Raw genomic sequence first — 16,098 nt, forward strand, 5'->3', positions numbered from 1 at the left:
CCTGTGCCCTCAGCCAGTTAGGTAACTTGATGGCAGGCAAAACTTGGGGTCTCACCTCTCTCTCTCTCTCTCTCTCTCTCTCTCTCTCTCTTTCTCTCTCTCTCTCTCTCCTTCATCTCTCTCTTTCAATCTCTCCCTCTCTCTTTCTCTCTCAATCTCTCCCTCCCTCTCTCTCTCTTGTTCTTGCTTGTGTTTTGTTTTGTTTTTCCAGATAGAATTCTCTATGTAACAGAGTCCTGGCTGGCCTGGACTAGCTTTGTAGACCAGGCTGACCTTGAACTCACAGAGATCTGTCTGCCTTTGCCTCCCAAGTGCTGGGATTAAAGATGCCTGCCACCACGCCCAGCCCTTCTCTTCTCTTGATGGTGGCTCCCTCCCAAGTCCATTCTGGGACATGGAGTGGTAGGGTGGAGAGTTTATAAGCTACGGTGCAGACATTAGAAGAGAGGCAGCTGTCCATCACTACCTCCACTTCCCGAGGAGTGAACCCCTCTAAGGTCCCACCCTACCCCCAGCTTTGAGCAGTTCTGCATCAACTACTGCAATGAGAAGCTCCAGCAGCTCTTTATCCAGCTTATCCTGAAGCAAGAGCAGGAGGAGTATGAACGAGAGGGCATCGCCTGGCAGAGCGTGAGCACAGCAGCTGGGCTGGGGGAGGGGAGGTGGTGGCAGTCAGGGAGGAGGGGATCTTAGGAGCCAGCTCTGTGGATGGGGACATGACTGGCTGGTGTCAGTTTTTCTAGAGCCTCCCTTCTGGCCATCTCCACTTCAGATCGAGTACTTCAACAACGCTACCATTGTGGAACTTGTAGAGCAGCCCCGCCGAGGCATCCTGGCTGTGCTGGATGAAGCCTGCAGCACGGCAGGCCCCATCACCGACCGAATCTTCCTGCAGACCCTGGACACACACCACCGCCACCACCCACACTATTCCAGCCGCCAGGTGTTCTAGCTGTCCCCATGCTGTGGTGGCACAGAGGGTGGGACACACAGAGTGCCGATGCTCATGCCTTATGGGGCTCTTGGACAACTTAGCCTGATGGCACTAAAGTCAGTTACCTCTGTCCCTTTGTAGTGTAAACAACAAAGTTGCCCCCATTGTCTGTGTCTTACCCTGTCCTGTTCCATAGCTTTGCCCTACGGACAAGACCATGGAGTTTGGCCGAGACTTCCAGATCAAACACTATGCAGGGGATGTCACGTAAGTCCCACCCTAAGTTCCAAAATGCATAGATATGGGAAAGGCACAAAATTTTATGTCTCACCCCAGCTATATGTATCTAGAAGCTCTTTTAAAAGACCCAGGTCAAACGGGGCATGGTGGCACATGCCTTTAATTTCAGCACTTGGAAGGCAGAAGGAGGCAGATGTCTGTAAGTTCAAGGCCATCCTGCTTTATATAATGACTTCCAGAACAGCCAGGGCTACATGATAGGAGACTCTTAAAAAGAACAGAAAAACTAACAACAAAATGCCCATTCCAGAGCACTACTCAATCCCCGTCATTGAGGGACTTTCAGGTTGGAAGGTGAACCCCAGAAAGACAGAACCCTGCATTTCCTTTTTTTCTTCTTCTCCTCTTTCTTCCCTTGCCTTGCCTTCTGTTCCCTTCCTTCCTTTATTTCTTCTTTCTTTCTTGGTTCTGAAGATGAAATTTGGGGCCTTGTGTGCATGGTGCTAGCAGAGCAAGTGCTGTGCTAGTGAGCTGCCTCCCCAGCCCTTACATGTCCCACATAGGTTGTTACTAGAGAGCCCAGTCTAACCAAGAAGGTTCTCCCGCCTCAGCCTTCCAGTTGCTGGGATTGTGTGTGTGCCATCATGTCCTGGTTAAGATCCTGCATTGACAATCAGTCCCGCGGTGAGGGCTCACTGCAGTCCCCAGACACCTCTCCTAGTTTGCTTTCTGTTGCTATGGTAAAGACAATGACCCAAAGCAACTTCGGGAGGAAAAGGTTTATTTCCATCACATACTCCGTTTGCAGTTCATCACCGAGGGGAACAGGGACGGGAACGGAAGCACAGGCCATGGGGAAGTGGTGCTTGATGCTTACTTACCTTGGCTCCTTCAGCCTGCTTTCTTCCGTAACCCAGGACCATCTTCCCAGGGATGGTTATGCTCGCAGTGGTCTGTGCTCTCTCACATCAATCAAGAGAATGTCCCAGGGCTGGAGAGATGGCTTGGTGTTTAGGAGCAGTGTCTGCCCTTGGGTTGGATTCCCAGAACCTGCATGACAGCTTATAACTAACTGTCCATAACTCCAGTCCTAGGAGATCTGATGCCTTCTTCTGGTCTCCATGGGTACCGTAGACACAGTGATGCACAGACATACCCATAAACATAAAGTAATGATACATGAATGAATCTTTTAAAAATTATAAAAAACCAAAATGTCCCACAAACTTGCCTACAATCTGACGGGGTCATTTTCTTAATTGAGGTCCTCAATTCTCAGACAATTCTGGCTTGTGGCATGTTGACAAAAAACTACCCAGCACACTGCCTCTGAGCATCAAAGCCTAGATTTTCTTTCTGGAGTTGTCATGACGACCGATCATTTATCTCCCGTTCCTCTCTAAAGTGAATTTGAGGCAACTCGGAGAAATATTGTGTTTGATGTAAGCTTCCCAAGGAGGGGAGCTAGACAATCACATACTTGTTCACAGTAATCCACGCCTTTGATCTTCACTGGTGCTACAAGCAGAGCCAATATTTATCAATAAACTTTCTAGTAATCCAAGAACCAGATAATTTTTCAGGGGCTCTTAGACCACAAAGTTGAACTTCACCGTTACTGTAATTGCTGGTATTTGTAGAAACTCGGTAGACTTGGTTCAAGTATTTAATGTTCACGGAGGAGCAGAGAGATTGGAGAGCTTTTCCAAAGCCACCCAGTGCACACGTGGAAGACGCAGGATTTGGTGCTGCGATGCTTGGCTTCAGACCTGGGGCCTTAACCTCTGAGTCCTGTCCCAGGAGGGAAACTTATCCTGAGGAGAACAGGTGTAGGTGACAAAATGAATGCCGATGTGAGGGACCCAGCAGAGGGTCGCAGGCTGGAAGAAACTGAGTCAGGAAATTAGAGATAGGTGGCAGAAGGTGGGGGACTTCTTGGTAGCCTGACCCTTAGTCTATTCTCCCACTCTGGTCTTGGTCAGGTACTCTGTGGAAGGCTTCATTGACAAGAATAGAGACTCTCTCTTCCAGGACTTCAAACGGCTGCTGTACAATAGGTGAGCACGGCTTGCTGGGCCAGGACTAGACTCTCCAGGGACTCTAGGGTCTAATCCGTACTTAACTCACAGACAGCCTGAGGTTCAAGACGAAAACTATGTAGCCCCAAGGGCCAGGTGGGTTTTGCCCTGGATAACTGTAGCATGTCTTCAGCGTGGATCCCACCTTGCGAGCCATGTGGCCAGACGGGCAACAGGACATCACGGAAGTGACCAAGCGTCCCCTGACAGCCGGCACACTCTTTAAGAATTCCATGGTTGCCCTGGTGGAAAACTTGGCTTCCAAGGTATTACCTTTCAAATCCTTCTCTGTGCCCTGGGCATACATCATGGAGGGACATTCTTGTTCTCTCTGCTTGAACCCTCTCTGCCCTACTGGGGACAGAGCAATGGCAGACTTTGAAAATAGCAAACCCCTAGCCCACTGCCTCCTGGGTAAGCAGGGTGTCACACAGACAGGAAAATGGCACTAAGCTTTCTTGAGGAGCTTCAGGCCAAAAGTCAGAGGAACAATTGGTGGGGAGGGTACGGAAGGGTGTGTTAACCACAGAACATCCAGAAATGGCAACCTCTCTGGGCACTCGGGACAAAGTGGGGGTGGGGAGGCCCTATCTCCTTCCTGGACAGACCTAGCTCTGAGCCCTGCCAGGCCTCTGGGACCCTCGTTCTGATGTGATGTCAATTGTCCCATCTCTGCTATCCCAGGCTATTAGAGACCCGAGAAGCCCTGGCTTCTTGAGGCAGGACCCACAGAAATGACTGCCTTAGGCCCCTAAGCATTCTGTCCCTTTAGGAACCCTTCTATGTCCGCTGCATCAAACCCAACGAAGACAAGGTGGCTGGGCGGCTCGATGAAGCCCACTGTCGTCACCAGGTCGAATACCTGGGACTACTGGAGAATGTGAGGGTCCGCAGGGCTGGCTTTGCTTCCCGGCAGCCCTACCCTCGATTCCTGCTCAGGTACAGGCTCCCACACCCATTACAGCGTGAGTCATGGCCTCTGTGTGGGACTTAGGGGGTGGAAGCAGAGAGACCCTAAATAATGTCTTGCATCGTAATACAAGTTAGGGCCAGTGCACCTCCAGCCCCAAGGCACCAAAATATCTGTGAGAAAATCTGGGAAGATGTGTGTGTGTGTGTGTGTGTGTGTGTGTGTGTGAACTCGTGTACATGTGCGAGCTTAAATGTGATGACACAAGCAGCAGGCATGGGAAGAAACGTGGTGAGGGCGTGCCCACGGTGCCACGGTTGTCCCAGAAGCATACTGGCATGATTTCAGCTCTGAGAATTCCTAGTCCCCCTACATTCTTTCCAGGGCTGGCGAAGGAGGGGGGACTCGTGTGTACTGATGCCAAGTACTCACCATCGTGTCCTGTGGTGACAGGTACAAGATGACCTGTGAGTACACGTGGCCCAACCACCTGCTGGGCTCTGACCGGGATGCGGTGAGCGCCCTGCTGGAACAGCATGGGCTGCAAGGGGATGTGGCCTTTGGCCACAGCAAGCTGTTCATCCGATCCCCAAGGACGCTAGTCACTCTGGAGCAGAGCCGGGCTCGCCTGATTCCCATCATTGTGTTATTACTGCAGAAGGTGAGAGGAGACCCCCTCCACTAAGTGGACCCCCGCCACGGTAGGGACGGCTGTCCACACAGATCGTGCAGAAGATGCCTCCCCTGTCCCACTCCTGACGGCGTTCCTGATATTTTGAAGTCATGTGTGGGTCGTGTAGGATGTTCAGTCTTAGTTCTGACAGTCACCTTCTGGGGATGTCCGTCTGTCTCCAGGAGCCATGGAGAAGATCTCCATCCCTCTCTCTCTCCTCTCTTCCGCACAAGCTTTATTCCTAGGGCGTCTACAAGTGCCAGCTCACATTTCTGGTATAGATGAGCTCCTCTTTCCTGAGAGACTGCAGGGTGCTGAGCAGAGTTTGTGGTCCTCGAATGCCACACGCCTGCCTAAGAGCAAGCCTCCAGACAGAACCGGCTCTAGAGAGCAGAAGACACGACAGCCGGCCTTCTCTGAGACAAGACTCAGGAAAGACTAAGGGCCACACTTAGACTCAGGAGGCTAGTGCCTTGCTGGTAATGAGCCCATGTCCATTCCATGTGTTTCCTCCAGGCTTGGCGAGGCACCCTGGCTAGGTGGCACTGCCGGCGACTAAGGGCCATCTACACCATCATGCGCTGGTTCCGGAGGCACAAGGTGCGTGCTCACCTGATTGAACTACAGCGACGGTTCCAGGCCGCACGGCAGCCCCCACTCTATGGCCGTGACCTCGTGTGGCCCACACCTCCTGCTGTGCTGCAGCCGTTCCAGGACACTTGCCGTGTTCTCTTCAGCAGGTACCATCCTCAGCCTACCACGCGGCTTCCCGGTCAGCCAGTGTCCTTTGCACATTTGAGGCTGACTGGGAGACACATCGCTGAACTCTCCACCCTCAGTCAGCAGAAAGATAGAGCCGAGTGACATTAACTGGCCATCCCTGTACCATGACTGTCCTGGCACTGTGCTGGGCCAGTGTCCTGGTCTTCACAAGGGAAGCTAGCTAGTCAAGCCCGGGAAGTGAGGACTCTGTTGGTATGGACCTTGAAGTCTCAGTAGACAAAGCAAGTGTCAGAACAGGGGGTGTATGGTGCCTCTGGGTTTAGAGGCTGTCTCCTAACTATGAACACTGGGTACCAAGACCAAGGCCAGAGAGGTAGGCAGGGACCGTCAACATCGGATTAAGAAATGGCTCTTTGGGGCAAAGGGCTGGAGGCGGGACGAACGAGACACCCCTGGTCCCTTCTGATCCCTGTCCTCCTCAAGGTGGCGGGCACGGCAGTTGGTGAAGAACATCCCTCCTTCAGACATGACCCAGATCAAGGCCAAGGTGGCTGCTATGGGGGCCTTGCAAGGACTGCGGCAGGACTGGGGTTGCCAGCGGGCCTGGGCCCGAGACTACCTGTCCTCTGTGAGTATTGCTCAGATCCAGGGGAATGGAGGGGCTGAGAAGTGGCACCACCATGGGTTTTACCAGCCATTCTGTCCACCCTGGGGTTGCCTGGCCTGCTGAACCCTCTTCTTGACCCTGTCCTAAGGGTTCATGCTTCATTCAGGTTTGACCCCTGAGAATCCTATGTTCTCAGGTATAGCTGCCCCTCATATTCTCAATTACAGTGCCCCATCATGCACAAGCACACACATATGTATGCATACACACAGATGGACAGACAGACAGACAGACAGACAGACTAATACTTATACTGCCCGGCTCCCTTCATTTTACCTGGCTGCTGTAAGTTTGCTGTCTCCCGTAGCTTGCCTTTGGTTGCTGTGATAAATACTGTGACCAAACACATCTCAGAGAGAAAAAGTTTCATTTCCATTTACAGATTACAGAGCATCATCCAGGGAAGCAAAAATAGGAACTCGGGGCAGAGTCTGAAGCAGAAACCATGGAGGAATGCTGCTTAGTGGCTCTTTCTCCCTGGCCTACTCAGCTATCATTTTAGGCACCCCAGGCTCTCCTGCCTAGGGATAACACCGCCCACAACGGACAGAGTCCTTCTATATCAGTTAGCAACCAAGAAAATGCCACACAGACCTGGCCACAGGCCAGTCTGGTGGAGGCAATTCCTTAATTGAAGTTCTCTCTTCCCTGGGTGTGTCAGGTTGACCACTGGTGCTAACTATGACACCATCCTGGGTCACTGTGTGGTTGGGTGAGACATGCAACCCGTTTTTGCCTTCCTAAAGCTTTCTCTAGAATTACACATATAGGCCAGGCCAGCCAAGCTAATATACAGGAAAAGGAGATGGCTGGACTGTCAAAAGAGTGAAGTTCCCTTTGTTTCGTAGAATCCAGGTGCTTAGCTGTTTATCTATGTACAGGGCCTTGATTGAGGTTTCCCAAGGTGAAGGACAGTTGTGGTTTTTTGGTGAGAGTTTCTGTCAGTCAAGCATGATCCCAGACCCCATCCCAAGCACCCTTTTCCCATCATCTGTCCTCAGGACACTGACAACCCCACAGCTTCCCATCTGTTTGCTGAGCAACTAAAGGTGCTGCGGGAGAAGGATGGCTTTGGAAGTGTGCTTTTTTCCAGCCACGTGCGCAAGGTTGGTACTTGGCCTGGAGGTCATGGGGAACAAAGACTGGAAGGACTCAGGAGAGACCTGAGACAGCCTCAGGCCAGGTCTGGTTACTTCTGATACCCCTGAAACCAGCATCCTTGGTCAGCCAGTGAGGAAAGAACACAGAGAGGGATGAGCCGCTGGGCCTGGGAAGGGATGGGCGGTGCCAGCCTGGGCTCAGGCAGCTCTTCTGCAGGTGAATCGCTTCCGCAAGAGCCGGGACCGGGCCCTTCTGCTCACAGATCGGCATCTCTACAAGTTGGAGCCTGGACGACAGTACCGGGTGATGCGGGCTGTGCCTCTGGATGCGGTGAGCACGGTAGACATACTATAGCAACTGTAGCGTGTCTATGAGGGCCCTGGGAGCCTACACCTCTCCTCTCCATGGTTTGTTAGTGATAAATAACCCAGAGCGTCCTTAGCTAATGGATGGCATCATTCCTCTGAAAAACCTATAGTGGCTTTCTCTCTCAAGTACCTTGACAACCCCCCCACCCCATACCTTCATGTTCCAGCCAAGCCAAATGGTCCCTCTCTCTGCCTTTGCTTTTTTTAGGGGTCCCTTGTCTGTGTAGATCTGAGCCCTCACCATAGTTTTCAGCCACCTTCTGTGGGACCCTGTCCCTTTCTTTGCCTGGCTCTATGGCTACTTGGTCTTTTGCTCCCAATATTTTTTTTTTAAGTAGGGCAAGGAGAAGCCTTGTCATGCCTGAGTCTCCCACCTCTGGTGACTTCATTGCTGTGAGAGTCAAAGGACCAGTGGTGTCACCCTCTGTGATACAGTGGCTTCATGCTCGTGTGGCAATAAAAATGTTCCCAAAGTAAACTAAGCCAAACATCAGCTCCACAGTCACGGCAGCACACAACAAGAATGTAAACTTTTCTATTACGGCACACACTTCCACTGCATGTTGTCACGTCAATCTTCCCCTCCATCAGCGGGGCTCAGAGAGGAAAGCCAAGGGTGGCAGGTGGGCGGCTGGACACTGGAGCAGACACTCCGCCAAGGGCAGGGCTCCCCAGGTGCTGCTCAGGAAAGTCCTCCTGGAAGGAAGTGGTTGGCTTGATGGGACCCTGACCCCAAGCTGTCTTCTCAGGTGACAGGGCTGAGTGTGACCAGTGGAAGAGATCAGCTGGTGGTGCTACATGCCCAAGGCCATGATGATCTTGTAGTGTGTCTACACCGTTCCCAACCACCTCTGGACAACCGAATTGGGGAGCTGGTGGGCATGCTGGCTGCACACTGCCAGGGGTGAGTCTGGGGTCATTTGGGGATGTGAGCTTACAGAGCTCTATCTACCACTCTGACCCTCTGCTCTTCCTGTTGCAGGGAGGGACGAACCCTGGAGGTCCGTGTCTCTGACTGTATCCCACTCAGCCAGCATGGTGCCCGGCGCCTCATTTCTGTGGAGCTCAGGCCAGAGCAGCCTGAGCCAGATTTCCAATGCAGCCGTAGCACATTTACCCTCCTCTGGCCAAGCCACTGAGCAAGGCCAAGTCAGTCTAACCTGGTCTCCATGCAGTTCTAAATACCTGGACTTGTCCACCCTTACATGGAACATTGAAAAATAAAGATGTTATATTTGTGTCCAGTGTGGCTGCCACTGCTTTGGCCAATGTTACCCAGAATTCTCTGATAATGCACTGTGCGACCACATAAACTAAAGGAAGAGGCCTGAGGACCCAGTCCTGAAGTGAGTGACAAGACCTCAGATCTCAGGACCCCAACCCAGAGATAGGCTGGATGTAGAGTCCATGTCTGAGTGAAGCATTCATTCTCCATGACTATGCTTCCCTGGACACCCAAGGCTGCCAAGCCCAGCTTGGTCATGTCGGGGACAGTATGACAGATGCAGCAAGGTGTGGGCCTCTGCGAGTGTTGATGGTGGCTGTGGAGGTAAGGCTTGTTTGTAAGATAGTGTACACATAGCCGGGCGTGGTGGCGCACGCCTTTAATCCCAGCACTCGGGAGGCAGAGGCAGGCGGATTTCTGAGTTCGAGGCCAGCCTGGTCTACAGAGTGAGTTCCAGGACAGCCAGGGCTACACAGAGAAACCCTGCCTCGAAAAACCAAAAAAAAAAAAAAAGATAATGTACATATTCCTTCTTGGAGGAATGTCCTCTCTGCCAAGGTTAATGGCTTCATGATAATTCCAGACAGCACGAGTCTGGGAGGTAAGGGTGTCTAAGTCTCAGCAAAATGGTAGTGTTGGGGTTCGGGAATTTCCACACAAACCTTATGAACACGGATTTCAGTTAAGCAAGAATAGTCTATTGAATGCACGCCCTAGCACTGGTCAGACCTGGGACATAGCTGAGAATTATCTGAACTATGACAATAGACATCTTTTTCTGTCAGCTTATAAAGGAAAAAAACCCCACAATGAGTTCATACACAGGTGCAGGAAGTGCTGCCCAGTGGTCAGCTCTGACTCAAGATATTTTAGACGTAACAGTTTATATTGACTTTTTTTTTTCCTTTAAAAATTTATTTATTTATTATATGTAAGTACACTGTAGATATCTTCAGACATCCCAGAATAGGGCATCAGATCTCACTACGGATGGTTGTGAGTCACCATGTGGTTGCTGGGACTTGAACTCAGGACCCTCTGAAGAGCAGTCAGTGCTCTTAACCGCCGAGCCATCTCTCTAGTTCTTACACTGACTTTTGATGTGATGGGTCCTATGTAAAGCTTTGTGGAATCTCTGAAGATTAGCAAACCTCACACAGAACACACAGAACATACAGAACAAAAGAGAGAGTGTGGTCAGCAAGCATGTCCTTGATCTGTCAGTGACTGGCAAACATGTTACAGCAACAATATAAAATAACTGGCAGGCATGGAACAAAATGGTTACAGCTCCTCTCGGGGTGGGGGTGTCAGACCACAACAGATAGAATGCTGTGGTCTTCAGGACAGCCCTGAAGGCTGTGGGGAAAAACGCTGAAAGCATGAGTTTGAAAATATACAATTTCTCGGGCTGGAGCGATGGCTCAGCAGGTAAAAGCACTGACTGCTCTTCCAGAGGTCCTGAGTTCAAATCCCAGCAACCACATGGTGGCTTACCACCATCTGTAATGGGATCTGATGCCTTCTTCTGGTGTGTCTAAATGCAGCTACAGTGTACTCATATAAATAAATAAAACTTTAAAAAATATATACAATTTCTCAACTATAAAAAAATATAAAATTGCAATATGAATCATATAAGGAGCTTCACATCACAGAGGCAGCTGCACTATGTGTCAGCTTGTCAGAAAGATACTAAGGAAGGAGATAAAGAGATTTAGGGGGAGGTGATCTCAAGCAAGACCCTACCCAGCTGTGATCTCAAGCAAGACCCTACCCAGATAAATTTTTTTGTTTATGCTTATAAAAGCAGGTGGATTCCTGAGTTCAAGGTTGGCCTAGGAGAGAGCTAATTAAGGTCCAGGCCCAGGCATGGTAGGAATGGTAATTTCAGAGTGGGATCCCACCCAGCTAGCTTATTATCTGTGCCTATGCAGAATCAAGGGGCTAGGGTCATAGGATGAAGATTCATGAGATAATCAAAAAGGAACTTGGAGTAATGACTGAATTGATACATAAATAAATACAGGGCTTTTGTCAACAGAAAGCTGTCTCAAGCAGAGCAGAACAGAGAGAGCAATCTGAAAAGTGGTCTTGCACAGAACATAGGCCATCAGCTTGGACCCATGATGTGACCTCAAGTCTTTTGTTTCAACGCTCCCAGACACCTCTTCTCTCAGTAACCCCTCTGCAAACTGAGGCTGGTCCTTGGCACAAGGCAACTCTCATAGTCTCAGACATTATACCTCAGCAACCCTGTGCCTCTCCTTCCTTACCCACCAGAATTATAGCTCTTAGTGCTCCAGCGTCAATAGGACAGAGCAGCCCTGAGGTCTCAAAGGATATGATGCTGGTCAGTCGTGGTCCGTGGTGGGTGCTGGGTGTAGGTATAGCATCTGAAATGATAGAATCTCCTCTCCTGGGAGAACCATGGAAAAACGGTGCTCAGCCAGGAACAATTTCACTAGGAAGCAGGGCTGCATCTGGATTTATGGTCAGCCACTAAGGGAGGCCAGGGTAGACACATTTCCATATCTCTGGTCAGCTAAGCACTTTTACAGCATTGTCCCTGCCTGGCAGGCCTTTGGTGCCTCTTAGCCCTTAAGCCTCCCTCAGCTTTCAACAGCCTTTTAAAGCTCTTCTATTCTCTTTTCTCTTTTCTTTTTTCTTTTTTCAAGATCTCACTACGTAGTCCATATTAGTATGGAACTCTATAGCCCAGACCAGCCTCAAACACATGACAATATTCTTTTTTTTTTTTTTTTTAATGTGAGAAGTCACTCACAGTCTTTTTTTTTTTTTTTAAAGGTTTTCTTTTTTTTTTTTTTAAAGGTTTATTTACTTATTATATGTAAGTACACTGTAGCTGTCTTCAGACACTCCAGAAGAGGGCATCAGATATCTTGTTACGGATGGTTGTGAGCCACCATGTGGTTGCTGGGATTTGAACTCTGGACCTTCGGAAGAGCAGTCGGGTGCTCTTACCCACTGAGCCATCTCACCAGCCCACATGACAATATTCTTTCTTTGGCCTCCCAAGGGTTGGCATAATACCCATGCACTAACTTGCCATCAGTTTCTCAGCCCTTTAAGTCCTCAGTCCTATAACCCCTCAGACTCTTGGGTTTCATAGCTCTATAATTCCATAGACACCAAGTCTCTTGGTCCCATAAACCCCAGATCTACAGACCTACAGACCTTTAGCTCATTATACACTTAGATCCTTAGTCCTCTATCCTGAGACCATCAAACCCTCATACCTGCAAACCTTATACCCATAGCCCCTCAGCGCCTCAAATCCACAGACCCACAGATCCTCTGCCCCTGTGCTGGCTAGTTTTTGTCAACATGACACAAACCGAGTAATATGGAAAGAGGGAAACTCTATCTAGGAATTACCTCCACCAGATTGGCCTTTGGGCATGTCTGCAGGAGAATTTCTTAGCTAATGATTGACGTGAGAGGGCAGTCCACTGTGAGCGGGGCCACCCCTTGGCAGGTGGTCCTGGATTGTATAACAAGAGGAGCTGGGAGGTGGGGGCATTCACCTTTAACCCCAGCACTCTGGAGGCAGAGGCAGGTGAACTCCAGGCCAGCCTGGTCTACAGACAGAGTTCCAGGACAGCCAGAGCTAAAGCAAGCAAGCAGGCAGGCAGGCAGAGCCCAACAAGCTACAGAAAGCAAGCTAATACGCAGCACTCCTCTTGGTCTCTGCTTCAGTTCCTGCCTCCGGGTTGCTGCTTCTAGTTTCCTGCCCTGCCTTTCCTAGACTATAATGTATAATGCCTTACATTATACATTATACATTATACATTATACATTATACATTATACATTATACATTACACATTACACATTACACATTACACATTACACATTACACACTACACACTACACATTACACATTACACATTATACATTAACAAGCCCTGTCTTCTCCTAAGTTGCTTTGGGTGGCAGTATTTATAACAGCAATGGAAAGCAAACTAGGATGGCCTCCCAAGTCTTCAGGCCTTCACTCTCTCCCTCAGACTCTCAGCAGCTCGGTCCAAATCCTCTTCTCAAAGGTGTGACCCCCAAGAGCCTCATAGCTTCAGCCATCAACACCTCAAGCCTCCTTGTCTCACAATGTAGTCCCGGCACTCACAAACACTGATATTTTCTTTATTGTTGCGTGTGTGTGGGGGCAGGGCTCATATCCACATGCCACAGCATGGGTAGGAAGGGGAGTGGACTTTTGGAAGTCTGTCCCCTTCTTCCACTGTACAGTTTGTTAGGAGGTGGTTTCCTGAATTCAGCCATCTCAGGAATGAGCTCCATCTTGTTGGCAGGATCAAAACTGAGCTCCTGTTCCCAGGCCCTGGAACCGAACTCCTGTCCTGCTCCTCAGTTGTTCCAGTAAAGGGTGTAATGAGAAAAGATGCTGTTATCCTGTTATCTAAACTAAGGCACACATGTCACACATGTGCTGCTTGTTTTGCCTTAACTCACTAGGTGCTGCTTGCCCAATCCTTTGTGCCTTTATCACTCTAGACTCCAAATCAGAGTCCAGGAGGGGACCTTACTGCAAGAGCTGACTCAAGGACCCTGAAACCAGGTGACCCAGATAAGGCCCAGTCACCAAGTTAACTTCCTTGTGTCTAAATATGATTGGCCAATGCAGCAGCCAGCTCCATCCTCCTTGCTCTGTGTTCCCATTCTATGAAAATGTTGTGCAATCTCCCTTCGGGGACACAGTTCAGACACTGAAGTGGCCACCTCCTTGTGCATGCAGAACATAAAGCTTTGGTTTTAAAGCTTCTAGTGAGTTTTCTCAGCTTCTATCCCAGACCCAACACTTTGGTGTTCAGGCTTTGAACTTGGCTTGTCGAGTTTGCACAGAAGTGCAGCAGGCTGGACTGAATGCACAGAAATCTGCCTGCTGCTGCCCCTCAAGTGCTAGGACTGAAAGCATGTACCCCTTCAGCTCACTCCTTTTTTGTGCCCGGGTCCTGTTAAGTTGCTCAGGCTGGCCCTGAGTTTGCACACATCCTGCTTCAGCCTCCCAAGCAGCTGGGATCATCCCAAGTAGCGCCATTGCACCCTCTTCTGAGACATAAATTAGGAGGAGGCTGTTCTTTGATACCGTTTTATTGTGGAGGCCACCATCTGTCACCATGACCTTTGGCTAAGGCATGAGGACACAGAACTGTCTAGTCTTGCCTCTCAATTTGCCAAGGCTTTCTCTGTCCAGATGGTGCTACTAGTCTGGGTCACCTCCCACAAAACCCCAACATTCACCACATAGCCAACCTTCAGAGCCTGTACCAGCTTCCAGAATGGGCCAGGATGCTGCCTTACAAGTCATAAAGGGTAACATAAAAAAAAAAAAGGGTAACAGGATCACACAATATAGCTTTGGCTGGCTTGCAACTTGCTATGTAGACCAAGCTGGGCTAAACTCAAAGATCTGCCTGCCTCTACCACCCAAGTGGTGGAATTAAAGGAGTGGGACACCACTCCCAGAAAAAGATTTTTTTTAATTATGTATATGTGTGTGTTGCTGTGTGCCTATGAATAAAGGTCATCTTATTTTTTTTCTGCGAATACATATAGGTTTCTCTCCTCTCTCTGTATTTATGCCATATGTACGTCTCTGTCTGTGGAGGCATGAAGAGGGTGTCAGACGCCCTAGAGCTGGAGTTTTAGGCTCTTTTGAGCTGTCTGAAGTAGGGGCTGAAAACCAAGCTCTGGACCTCTGCAACTGGGTCACCTCTAAACTACTGAGCCATCTCTCCTGCCCCAAAGCTTTCTTTTGAGACAGTCTCAGGTTGTGCAGGCTAGCTTTGAACTCCATACAGAGCTGAGGATGACCATGAACTTCTGATCCTCCTGCTCATACCTCTGGAGTGCTAGGACTATATATGAGCAACACACACCCATCTGTAGGGTGCTGGGGTTCTCCAAACCAGGGCTTCATGCAGGCCAGGAGAGCATTCTACCAAGTCGGCTACATTTCTATCTATCCCCAAAGGGTTCCTTTCAGTCACTAGGTCCTAAACACTTCTAGACATCAAGTATGTCTCTTGTCCTTCATGAATCACCTAGCAAAGAGTGAGCTGTATCTCTTCGCTGTGTTCCAAATCCCCAGCCCTTATGCTCTGGGAGAGTCCAGAGCACAAGTTCTCAACCTGTAGGTCTCAACACCTTTGAGGGTTGAGGGTCGCATATCAGATACTTGCATTTTTTTTCCCAGAGATTGATTTATTTATTTCATTTATACGAGTACACTGTAGCTGTCTTCAGACACACCAGAAGAGGGCATCAGATCCCATTACAGATGGTTGTGAGCCACCATGTGGTTGCTGGGGATTGAACTCAGGACCTTTGGAAGAGCAAGCAGCCTGTGGTGCTCTTAACAGCTGAGCCATCTCTCCAGCCCCAGATAGTTACATTATGATATACAACAGTAGCATAATTACAGTTATAAAGTAGCAATAAAATAATTTTTAAAAGATTTATTTATGTTATGTATATGAGTACATTGTAGCTGTCTTCAGATACACCTGTAGAGGGAATCTGATCCCATTACAGATAGTTGTGAGCCACCATGTGGTTGTCGGAAATTGAATTCAGGACCTCTGAAAGAGCTGTCAGTGCTATTAACTGCTGAGCCATCTCTCCAGCCCATAATAAAATAGTTTTATGGTTGGGTGTGATGGTTTCTATATGATTGGGCCAGGGAATGGCACTACTACGAGGTGTGGCCTTGTTGGAGTAGGTGTGTCACTGTGAATGTGAGCCTAAGACCCTCATTCTAGCTGCCTGGAAGCCGGTCTTCTCTTAGAGGCCTGCAGCTCCTCATGCACCATGCCCACCTGGATGCTGCCATGCTCCTACCTTGATGATAATGGACTGAATCTCTGAACCTGTAAGCCAGTCCCAATTAAATGTTGTCCTTCTAAGAGTTGCTTTGGTCATGGTGTCTGTTCACAGCAGTAAAACCCTAAGACATTGGGGGTCACCACAACATGAGAACTGTAAGGGCCATCACGTTAGGAAGGTTGAGAACCCCTGCTCTAGAGAATCCTTGTCAGTGCACATTTAGGCCTTTGTTTATTTGTTTAGACATCAAAAATTTTGCATCTCTCTCTCTCCCTCTCTCCCCACCCCACGCCTTCTGTGTATGTGTGTGTGTGTG

At 49.4% G+C, this 16,098-nt stretch overlaps 1 protein-coding gene across 1 annotated transcript in view; it reads left to right on the top strand.

Annotated features, from left to right (window-relative positions):
* Positions 1 to 8,933, top strand: part of Myo1g (myosin IG) — a 14,589-nt gene extending 5,656 nt beyond the window's left edge. Inside the window, exons 8-21 of the mRNA XM_021211186.1 lie at positions 18 to 21; positions 516 to 630; positions 773 to 943; positions 1,131 to 1,201; positions 3,157 to 3,231; positions 3,386 to 3,518; positions 4,025 to 4,191; positions 4,616 to 4,823; positions 5,352 to 5,575; positions 6,042 to 6,186; positions 7,227 to 7,331; positions 7,543 to 7,656; positions 8,444 to 8,598; positions 8,677 to 8,933. Of these exons, the coding sequence (XP_021066845.1) occupies positions 18 to 21; positions 516 to 630; positions 773 to 943; positions 1,131 to 1,201; positions 3,157 to 3,231; positions 3,386 to 3,518; positions 4,025 to 4,191; positions 4,616 to 4,823; positions 5,352 to 5,575; positions 6,042 to 6,186; positions 7,227 to 7,331; positions 7,543 to 7,656; positions 8,444 to 8,598; positions 8,677 to 8,833 (1,844 nt within the window). The 3' untranslated portion in view covers positions 8,834 to 8,933. The remainder of the gene's footprint in view (positions 1 to 17; positions 22 to 515; positions 631 to 772; positions 944 to 1,130; positions 1,202 to 3,156; positions 3,232 to 3,385; positions 3,519 to 4,024; positions 4,192 to 4,615; positions 4,824 to 5,351; positions 5,576 to 6,041; positions 6,187 to 7,226; positions 7,332 to 7,542; positions 7,657 to 8,443; positions 8,599 to 8,676) is intronic.
* Positions 8,934 to 16,098: the final 7,165 nt, after the last annotated feature.

The sequence above is a fragment of the Mus pahari genome, chromosome 13, assembly GCF_900095145.1.
Source record: "Mus pahari chromosome 13, PAHARI_EIJ_v1.1, whole genome shotgun sequence".
NCBI classification, from domain to species: domain Eukaryota; kingdom Metazoa; phylum Chordata; class Mammalia; order Rodentia; family Muridae; genus Mus; species Mus pahari.